Here is an 11,261-nt window from a genome sequence, read left to right on the forward strand (position 1 = left end):
TATGAATTTATTTGCAAATTATGGTGGAAAATAAGTATTTGGTCAATAACAAAAGTTTCTCAATACTTTGTTATATACCCCTTGTTGGCAATGACACATGTCAAACGTTTTCTGTAAGTCTTCACAATGTTTTCACACACTGTTGCTAGTATTTTGGCCCATTCCTCCATGCAGATCTCCTCTAGAGCAGTGATGTTTTGGGGCTGTCGCTGGGCAACACGGACTTTCAACTCCCTCCAAAGATTTTCTATGGGGTTGAGATCTGGAGACTGGCTAGGCCACTCCAGGACCTTGAAATGCTTCTTACGAAGCCACTCCTTTGTTGCCCGGGAGGTGTGTTTGGGATCATTGTTGCTAAAAGATCCAGCCACGTTTCATCTTCAATGCACTTGCTGATGGAAGGAGGTTTTCACTCAAAATCTCACGATACATGGCCCCATTAATTCTTTCCTTTACACGGATCAGTCTTCCTGGTCCCTTTGCAGAAAAACAGCCCCAAAGCATGAAGTTTCCACCCCCATGCTTCACAGTAGGTATGGTGTTCTTTGGATGCAACTCAGCATTCTTTGTCCTCCAAACACGATGAGTTGAGTTTTTACCAAAAAGTTCTATTTTGGTTTCATCTGACCATATGACATTCTCCCAAACTTCAGACGGGCCTGGACATGTACTGGCTTAAGCAGGGGGACACGTCTGGCAATGCAGGATTTGAGTCCCTGGCGGAGTAGTGTGTTACTGATGGTAGGCTTTGTTACTTTGGTCCCAGCTCTCTGCAGGTCATTCACTAGGTCCCCCCGTGTGGTTCTGGGATTTTTGCTCACCGTTCTTGTGATCATTTTGACCCCACAGGGTGAGATCTTGCGTGGAGCCCCAGATCGAGGGAGATTATCAGTGGTCTTGTATGTCTTCCATTTCCTAATAATTGCTCCCACAGTTGATTTCTTCAAACCAAGCTGCTTACCTATTGCAGATTCAGTCTTCCCAGCCTGGTGCAGGTCTACAATTTTGTTTCTGGTGTCCTTTGACAGCTCTTTGGTCTTGACCATAGTGGAGTTTGGAGTGTGACTGTTTGAGGTTGTGGACAGGTGTCTTTTATACTGATAACAAGTTCAAACAGGTGCCATTAATACAGGTAACGAGTGGAGGACAGAGGAGACTCTTAAAGAAGAAGTTACAGGTCTGTGAGAGCCAGAAATCTTGCTTGTTTGTAGGTGACCAAATACTTATTTTCCACCATAATTTGCAAATAAAGTCATTAAAAATCCTACAATGTGATTTTCTGGAATTTTTTTTCTCAATTTGTCTGTCATAGTTGACGTGTACCTATGATGAAAATGACAGGCCTCTCTCATCTTTTTAAGTGGGAGAACTTGCACAATTGGTGGCTGACTAAATACTTTTTTCCCCCACTGTACCTCTGAGGTGATGTACAAGTGAGTGCTCTCAGACTTGTCTATCAACCAAAAGCTATTGTAATATTTTACATTATATACAAGTCAATTGTAATGATGAGTCATAAATCCTAGACAATCATTTTCTAAATATTTTCATAAATCACTGAGCCTTCACCTCCCCTCTCCAATAAGTTTCTCACACAAGTCTAACAAGTGCCCTTCTGAGAGGAAGACAAAGGGGACAACTGATTGGCTGATAATGTTTTCATATATTCAAAACCAGGAAGTTTAGTGGTAAGAGACAACTCAAGTTTATTTTTATTTTTATCAACTGACAATCAGCAATTCAGCTTTATTAAACATAGACATATGTACATCATTGTTATCGACTCCTTGCCTTAGGGTACATGGTAGCAGGACACAATGCAACTAACGTTATACAGACAAAATGAGAAGAGGCAGTCTATCAGCATAACTGTAGTTTCTGTATCTAAAAACCTGATTCTACTCGTAATCCTATCTGATTCGTTAGCAAATTTGCTCAATTTACATATAGCATGGTATTTAGCTCACTGTAAGACTCCGACGGTAGCTAGCTAGCTACTTTCCCGCTTTGGACAAGGCAGACTGCTTCTCATCAGACGCGGCGGTGGAAGTGTTGCTGAGAGCCCATTGCCTATCGAACGGCGTGAGTCTTGATGGCTTGGGAGCTTCCCCGAAATAATATTTATGTTTACTGCGGAGGGGGGCTACAAACGGATTACTGAGCTACTGCCCGAAAGCTGACCGTTTACCAAGAACCAAACAAAACGAACGAAACGGGCCTACCTGCATTTTTCCAATAGAAACGACCGTTTGCATTTTCCGTTTGGAGTAAAGGGTTTGTTGCAAAACGTTTTGCAACAGAATCGGCGTAATGATTACACCACAGAGTATCGAATGCGACCGTTTGAATGATTGTTTTTTTTATTCAGTCTGTAATGTGATTAGCTGGGTCGATTGTGAAAACTGGGGGCAGCATGAGGACAGAGGGCATTAGATTAGTGTCTACAAACTATAGTGCTTGTATTGGTTGTGTCTTTCAGGTTTCTCTGATGGAAGCAAAGGCACTTCTAACCTCAGGGCTTCAACTCCAGTCTCCTTTCTCATCCAAAGGCCCTTACAAATGCCAACGCAACGCTAGACCAGACTACTGATTAAATCAAATCAATTTTATTGCAGTGATATTTGACAAACAAAAGACACAATGCCATCTTCAAACAAATACAACACATTTACACCAGGTTACATGGTCTTGTCCTGGATGTGTTTGAATGAGCGTCTACAAATAATAAATGAACAGCTGTTAATAGATATTCAATCAAATATACAACATCAGCCCACAACAGTATGATTTGGGCTGATCATTCTCAATATAGGCCGATCATTTTCTCCTCGGTTTGGGAATGACGTAGTTACCACTTGTTGCCACAGGAATGAGGAGCTTTCGGGATTCCATTGGGAGATATTTCTCTATCAACACATTCACCGGCATGCTATCAGTCACAAACCCCTGTCTGGAGAGAAAAACAGAGTTAGAGAAAGACGAATGCACACACACGACAAGGAGATTATAGTACATACTGTACACTTAAACAGCTGATGAAACCAGAGCTATACACAAACCTCCGCATCAGCAGCTCTACGTCCTCCACCTCAATGGTCTTCCTCTTGGCGTGAGCAGCAAACGTCTCCAAGTCATCAGCTAGTCGGTCAAAGTAGCGCTCCATTCTGGCAAATCCATTTTATACATACATGCATTCATCAATCAATACATTATCTTTAAGTAAGTCCTCTATTCTGTCACTAATACGTACGTCAATTAATTTAACATCAATTATAAAATAACAGTTGCATTCTGATGTTTTCCTGTCTGAAAACAGACAGTTACATCACTAAATGTATATATCACTTAATGTGCAAGTGAATGAACATAAGCACATTTTCCTAAGATGGGTCTAGTTTCTTACATCTCCTTTAGGACAGGGTAGACATCTGTAGACACCTTGGTCTTGGCGAAGTGTTTGAACACGCTCATGATGTAGCTCTTAGGGAGACCAGGGTCCTTCTTGGCTGATCCAGCCCGCTTTCCCCTCACCGCTTTGGGCTTCAACGCAGCTGCAGCACCAGCTGAAACACTGAGGCCCCAAAACACAACAGATTAGGTCACAAGCTTGCACAAGCTAGCACACGTATAAACACACAGTACTACTACTAAAATGATTGCATGTCTTTGTGTGTGACTTGCCTTGGTTGAAGGTTTTTGAGAACAGTGGGTGTGGCCAGGGGGTCAATGGGCAGAGCATTCCTCTTCTCTCTGACAAACGCAGGTGTCTTCATAGACAGCTCTGTAGGAAAGAAAGGGTTAGTCATCACAACATATGCACACACACCTGAACACAGATTTTGTGGATCTAACCTTCACACTGGATACCATCCTCCTCTTCCACATCATCCCAATCCTCATGGTCAGCTGGGCTCTGGGCAGTGATGGGGTGCAGGGATGAAGTGCTGCTGTGAGGGGCGTTGTTCTCAGGTTCATAGGTAATCTCTAAGGGAGGCATGGAGTTCTCCATCTCCTCATTGCCAGGGCTGGTGCCTGTTCTACTGAAACCTTCCAGCTCATCTTCCTGGGGCAACGGGGAGGGAGGGGCACTGCTAAGGGTTACTGTGCGGGGATTGGCGCTCTCACTAGCTCCCACCTCCGGCCCGCTGTGCCACTCACCAGCAGTGTCCCCCTCTGACCTTCTGCCTGCCCACCCTACAAACACACACACAAAGACATCAATAAAACAGTCTCACAAATACTATATTAAATAATAGAATAGACCCACTAAGATTATTTTTCAAACTTCAAAAAGACTGAACAGTCTTGTTGACAAGCAGTATTTGAGCCAAGTGGAATACTGTCCACGTCGGCCAATGTCACATATTTCATTATCACATCACGCTCTCATCACCATCCTGACTCACCAGTCTCTGTAGGATGGAGCTCTGCTCCCATGCTCTTGTAGCCCCTCCCTCCTTCCATCACTCCAGCAACCTTGACTCCACCCTCTGAGCAATAAGCTCTCCGACTGATGTGCATCGCATCGTGTGCTAAACTCTGTGATGTCAAACCTTTTTCCTGCCCTTCTTCAAATACCTGCTCCCCATCATCTGCTACATCTTCTGTCTGAGGTTCAGCCATCTCTTCTTCTTCTTCTGTCTGAGATTCAGATACCTCTTCTTCGGCCTGAGATTCAGCCATCTCTTCTTCTGTCTGAGATGCAGCTACCTCTTCTTCTGTCTGAGATTTAATCATTTCTTCTTCTTCTGTCTGAGATTCAGCTACATCTTCTGTCTGAGATTCAGCCATCTCCTCCTCTTCTGTCTGAGATTCAACTACCTCTTCTTCTGTCTGAGATTTAACCATCTCTTCTTCTTCTTCTTCTTCTTCTTCTTCTGTCTGAGATTCAGCTACCTCTTCTTCTGTCTGAGATTCAGCCATCTCCTCCTCTTCTGTCTGAGATTCAGCTACCTCTTCTTCTGTCTGAGATTCAGCTACCTCTTCTTCTTCTGTCCGAGATTCAGCTACCTCTTCTTCTTCTGTCTGAGATTCAGCCATCTCCTCCTCTTCTGTCTGAGATTCAGCCATCTCCTCCTCTTCTGTCTGAGATTCAGCTACCTCTTCTTCTTCTGTCCGAGATTCAGCTACCGCTTCCTCTTCTGTCCAGGAGTCAGCTACCTTTTCTACTTCTTCTGTCCGGGAGTCAGCTACCTCGTCTACTTCTTCTGTCTGTGATTTGGACTCCTCTCTCTGCCCAGCATCTCCAGCCAAATCCTCTCCATCTTTGTTGTCTCCTTCCATCTCATACTCCTTTTGTTCCCCAACCTCCTCCATATCATTCTCCTCCTCATCCTTCATTCCTCCCATTTCTCGCTGGATCTGTGTTCCTGTGATGGTGTCTTTGTCCTGCGTGGCGATAGTGAAGGTTGTCGCTGTGTCAACAGGCAGGGCGTAGAGTGCCGTGTTGCTGGTGATTATGTCATGGGTGATGTCAGGGGCGGTGAGGTCACTGAGTCCCAAGGTGAACCCCTCGGACCGAACAGTCTCACTGAGACCCTGCTGATCCTCCCTAACACTCAGCTCTGAAAAACAGGGAGAGAGAGGTGGGCGTGGGAAGAGAAATAGGTGGAAAAACTAGGTTTAAGTTCTACTATTCACACAAAATGTGGTCTTAAATAAGAGTCTCAATCTCATATTGTTCCAGATAATTTAAGTACATATCAAACAATATAATACACAGAACAAAAGACAAGCAGAGATATAAGGGGGAAGAAATGGGATAGGATGAGAGGATGCAGAGGAAGGGGCTTACCAGTGTTTCCACCCATCGCCACCTGTCGATTCTGTAGGGCCTTGTCAAACTCCTCAATGCTAATTTTTTTACGATTTGCTACCTTCCTTTGAAATCCCCTTTTCTCAGTCCGAACGTCCACAAAGGGTGTTTTCAGAGAGAGGGTGATAGAGCTACAAAATGTGTGAGAAAACACCCTCAGTTACATTTCTGACATTCACTACTGAAATTCAATGAGAGAGCAGAAATGTTTCCCATTTGCAGCTCTTTACCTTGGAGAGGAAGAAGACTGGGATGAGAGGTATTTTTCTGTTGCACTGCCACCTTCACCCTCTCCGTCTGCAAATAAGGAATCCACAAACATAAAATTATATCAGAAAGCGAATACATCCATAATCAGACTCTTAACCAACATGCTCCAAGACAGCTTCTACCCCCAAGCCATAATACTGCTAAATAGCCATTAGAATAAAGAACAGAGTAGCAGCAGCATATGATTGTGTGTGTGTGTGTGTGTAGTATTGTGAGTGCATATAGTCACTGCAAGAAAGGATCAATGCAGATAGTCTGTGTAACCATTAATTATCTGCATTGATCCTTTCTTGCAGTGACTATATGCACTCACAATACTACACACACACACACAATCATATGCTGCTGCTACTCTGTTCTTTATTTTACTCTTATTATTATCTATTATGATGCCTAGTCACTTTACCCTGCCTTCATGTACATACAGTATACCTAAAATACCTCATACCCCTGCACATTGATCTGGTACTGGTACTCCCTGTATATACAGTTGAAGTGAGAAGTTTACATACACCTTAGCCAAATACATTTAAACTCAGTTTTTCACAATTCCTGACATTTAATCCTAGTAAAAATTCCCTGTCTTAGGTCAGTTAGGATCACTACTATTTTAAGAATGTGAAATGTCAGAATAAGAGTAGAGAGTGATTTATTTCAGCTTTTATTTATTTCATCACATTCCCAGTGGGTCAGAAGTTTACATACACTCAATTAGTATTTGGTAGCATTGCCTTTAAATTGTTTAACTTGGGTCAGACGTTTTGGGTAGCCTTCCACAAGCTTCCCACAATAAGTTGGGTGAATTTTGGCCCATTCCTCCTGACAGAGCTTGTGTAACTGAGTCAGGTTTGTAGGCCTCCTTGCTCGCACACGCTTTTTCAGTTCTGCCCACAGATTTTCTATAGGATTGAGGTCAGGGCTTTGTGATGGCCACTCCAATACCTTGACTTTGTTGTCCTTATGCCATTTTGCCACAACTTTGGAAGTATGCTTGGGGTCATTGTCCATTTGGAAGACCCATTTGCGACCAAGCTTTAATTTCCTGACTGATGTCTTGAGATGTTGCTTCAATATATCCACATAATTTTCCTTCCTCATGATGCCATCTATTTTGTGAAGTGTACCAGTCCCTCCTGCAGCAAAGCACCCCCACAGCATGATGCTGCCACCCCTGTGCTTCACGGTTGGGATGGTGTTCTTCGGCTTGCAAGTTACCCCCCTTTTCCTCCAAACATAACAATGGTCACTGTGGCCAAACAGTTCTATTTTTGTTTCATCAGACCAGAGGACATTTCTCCAAAAAGTACGATCTTTGTCCCCATGTGCAGTTGCAAACCGTAGTCTGGCTTTTTTAAGGCGGTTTTGGAGCAGTGGCTTCTTCCTTGCTGAGCGGCCTTTCAGGTTATGTCGATATAGGACTCGTTTTACTGTGGATATAGATACTTTTGTACCTGTTTCCTCCAGCATCTTCACAAGGTCCTTTGCTGTTGTTCTGGGATTGATTTGCATTTTTCGCACCAAGTACGTTCATCTCTAGGAGACAGAACGCGTCTCCTTCCTGAGAGGTATGACGGCTGCGTGGTCCCATGGTGTTTATACTTGCGTACTATTGTTTGTACAGATGAACGTGGTACCTTCAGGCGTTTGGAAATTGCTCCCAAGGATGACCAGACTTGTGGAGGTCTAAAAAAAAAATTCTGAGGTCTTGGCTGATTTCTTTTGATTTTCCCATGATGTCAAGCAAAGAGGCACTGAGTTTGAAGGTAGGCCTTGAAATACATCCACAGGTACACCTCCAATTGACTCAAATGATGTCAATTAGCCTATCAGAAGCTTCTAAAGCCATGGCATCCTTTTCTGGAATTTTCTAAGCTGTTTAAAGGCACAGTCAACTTAGTGTATGTAAACTTCTGACCAACTGGAATTGTGATACAGTGAATTATAAGTGAAATAATCTGTCTGTAAACAATTGTTGGAAAAATGACTTGTGTCATGCACAAAGTAGATGTCCTAACCAACTTGCCAAAACTATAGTTTGTTAACAAGCAATTTGTGGAGTGGTTGAAAAGCAAGTTTTAATGACTCCAACCTAAGTGTATGTAAACTTCAGACTTCAACTGTAGTTCCATTGTTGTGTATTTTATTCCATTGTTGTGTATATTATTCCTCTTGTGTTACTATTTGCATTATTATTTTTTAACTCTGCATCGTTGGGAAGGGCTCGTAACCAAACATTTCACAGTAAAGTCTACACCCGTTGTATTTGCCGCATGTGACAAATAAAATTGTATTTGATTTAAACCTGAAACCATGAAAAGTGGGATTGTCAGTGGGGCAAAATGAGCCGAACAGAAAATATCTTCTCATATAGAGCAGTTAACCAGTATGCTTAATCACGCCCTCTCTAACACGTTCAGAACATGCTCCAGTTACAGATATCACACAAACTTAACCATGCGCACAAACTGTACAGTGCCGACCTTGACCTTACCTTCACCATGTTCAAGCTGCCTGTTGAATGCTGTTATGTTGAGACTCCGACGTGGTCGCTTCCTGCTTAGTCCCTTCACCGTATTTGACAGGTTTACTGTGGTGGTCATGTCAGGGAGATCCAACTCAGACAGCCCTGTACTAGGAGACACACACAAAAACAAGGTGTGAACGCACAAACACATCACCACACCAATAATGCAGAGGGCTGTGTGTCCTGAGTGCACCTCTGAGGATATCGTCCATCTCTGTCAGCATACCTTGGGCGGTTGCTGTGAAGACCGGAGTTTGTGGAGGGCAGCTCTGGCTCCTTCCTGACTGGCCAGTCCTGAACCAGCAGGGATGTCTCCAGCTCTGACCAATCAGAGAGGTGACAGAAAAGCAACAAGACAAAGATCACTGAACAACAGGCCATAATGTGCCCATGATGACATTTTACATTTACATTTTAGTCATTTAGCAGACGCTCTTATCCAGAGCGACTTACAGTTAGTGAATACATATATATATTTTTTTATACTGGCCCCCCGTGGGAATCAAACCCACAACCCTGGCGTTGCAAACGCCATGCTCTATCAACTGAGCTACATCCCTGCCGGCCATTCCCTCCCCTACCCTGGACGACGCTGGGCCAATTGTGCGCCGCCCATGAGTCTCCCGGTCGCGGCCGACTGCGACAGAGCCTGGATTCGAACCAGGATCTCTAGTGGCACAGTTAGCACTGCGATGCAGTGCCTTAGACCACTGCGCCACTCAGGAGTGATGAGCATATAATAAACATACATATTACCCCTAGTCAATAATAAAAACGCTGCCCACACTCTCTCACTGTGACATGACAACACTCACCTGTCTGCAGGATCCCCCTGAGTAGGTATCTAGGTGTGATGTCATCGTCATAGAGAAGTGAGGCTGTGGCTGGTGCAGGCGTGTTTATCTTCCTGACTCCCTCTGATATAGTCCGCCTCTTACTGGGTGGCACTGGCAGGGAAGACCTGGAAGTGCTCTGTAAGAAAAAATACAAAAATGCTGATGAACTCAACACAACACAAGCCTTGGTTAAAACAGTCCCTCTGCCCTACACAGACAAACGGACAGAAAGACTGACATCCAAAGTAATGCCGGGCGGACACTACATTACTTTTAAAATCCTAACATCACTGAGCCTCACACATTAAACTACCGTCTTTCCTGTAGTTGTTTGTCTTGCCAACATAGTGGTGCACAAACTAAACGATGTGGAACAGACGAGGAGGGGGGGGGGGGGGGGTCACACACCACAAGATTCTTCACTTGGATGTGAGGATTCTCTATACCACACTGTCTTGACAAGGATGTGATGTGATTAGATAGCTAGAACAAGCTGTGGCTCAAAGCAGCCTCAAACATTTTCAGTCAGACATTCACACTTGCCATACAGAGTTGAAATATCTAGCCAATACATTTTTAATTGAATAACATTGTGTGTAAAGAGCTTGTCAGAGCTGTAACAAATTGACACTTTAGCAAGTACAAACGCATACTAGTAGTAGTCATCGCTCCTGCTCGAGAGTACACATTCTGGGTGATGAAATACAACGTCATCATCTCGCTGCCTCCTTCTCTGGAGAGCTCTCATTGGCGCATTGCTGATCACAGTTCTCAAATATTGTCGTTGCATATGTCACACTACACACAGATTTTGTGCAGATAAAATCAAACATGTTTGAAAATATCGGGACGTCTGGGACTGTTCAAAGACAGGATCGGTAGCCCTCAGATTGCGTCTCTGACCCGCTCACATAAAACGATCCTAGGTAATGTCTGCGCGCCCAGAGTAGGCAAGGACATGGGGATTTAGTCTCCGATCTCAAAAACGTGTCTGGAACAGCTCAAATTGGGGCCAAAATCACGTAGTATACACCCGGCTTAACCTGACCTCACGAAGCTTCTTTTTGATGCTCTGTTTGAGGGCCTCCTGTGGGGTAAGGGCCCCAACATCACTCCTCCTTAGTCTGATACTACGTCTGACTCTGGACCCCGGGGACTGGAACTGAGCCTGGGAGGCACTAGAGAGGACAGAACACACATGGCTTATACCACTAAAATTGACATATCACAGTCGACAAGCGAGAGCCTGTCAACCTAACAGTAGACAACCGCTAGCCAAAGCAAGTTTAGTTGATATAGTAGTAGGTACCGTGGGTGACACTTTTCGACAGTGTTGATTTACCTGCGGGTAATTGGGGACCTGGAGGACTCCGTATGAATTACATTTTGCAGGAGAATCCGAGCAGACACGTCATCATCTACAGAATCCATGGCATAACGTTCAGTCTGTCGAAACAGAAGAAGTCAACGTCATCGATATTCTGGAAATAAAACTGTCAGCATGTCAATTAACTAGCTAACTAACTACTGGCTTAGTACGTACTAGCTAACGTTAATGCAAATAAACACATAGCTTACTACTTCTGAAAGTAAGTAAGCGAGGCGACTAACGCGTAAAGTTAACTTCGCTAACGAGTTAGCCTAGCAAGCTATCCAAGCTAAGCTAAAGTTAGCTATATCATACACTGACTGACACAATCAAGCAATTTTACCGAGTGGTAGTCATGATACGTTAGATTAGTGTCGCCTTTTTATGTGGAAAAACAATGTTTTAATGTGCTATTTTATGATAGTATCCTAAGCTTGCTAGCTAGTG

The 11,261-nt window shown here is 43.8% G+C and overlaps 1 protein-coding gene across 1 annotated transcript; it reads right to left on the bottom strand.

The window, feature by feature from the left end:
* Positions 1–2,585: 2,585 nt before the first annotated feature.
* Positions 2,586–10,887, bottom strand: LOC311115332 (uncharacterized protein). Its single transcript, XM_084190525.1, has 13 exons — positions 10,788–10,887; positions 10,494–10,623; positions 9,425–9,581; positions 8,836–8,929; positions 8,577–8,716; positions 6,046–6,112; positions 5,795–5,946; positions 4,407–5,564; positions 3,853–4,194; positions 3,682–3,781; positions 3,404–3,571; positions 3,060–3,164; positions 2,586–2,950 (listed from the first exon to the last, which is right to left on the bottom strand). The coding sequence occupies exons 1-13, from the start codon at positions 10,874–10,876 to the stop codon at positions 2,818–2,820; spliced, it is 2,835 nt and encodes a 944-aa protein (XP_084046651.1). The 5' UTR covers positions 10,877–10,887; the 3' UTR covers positions 2,586–2,817.
* Positions 10,888–11,261: the final 374 nt, after the last annotated feature.

The sequence above is a fragment of the Coregonus lavaretus genome (assembly GCF_964263955.1).
Source record: "Coregonus lavaretus genome assembly, contig: HAP1_SCAFFOLD_9970, whole genome shotgun sequence".
Classification (NCBI taxonomy): domain Eukaryota; kingdom Metazoa; phylum Chordata; class Actinopteri; order Salmoniformes; family Salmonidae; genus Coregonus; species Coregonus lavaretus.

What these genes read in the sequence shown, in the direction of transcription:
- LOC311115332 (XM_084190525.1), bottom strand. Translation starts at nt 10,876, where the DNA reads ATGGATTCTGTAGATGATGACGTGTCTGCTCGGATTCTCCTGCAAAAT. An exon ending in GCAGCTTGAACATGGTGAAG is followed by an intron (nt 6,113 to 8,576) that starts GTAAGGTCAAGG and finishes CCTTATTTGCAG; the next exon opens with ACGGAGAGGGTGAAGGTGGC. An exon ending in GGATGGTATCCAGTGTGAAG is followed by an intron (nt 3,782 to 3,852) that starts GTTAGATCCACA and finishes TCTTTCCTACAG; the next exon opens with AGCTGTCTATGAAGACACCT.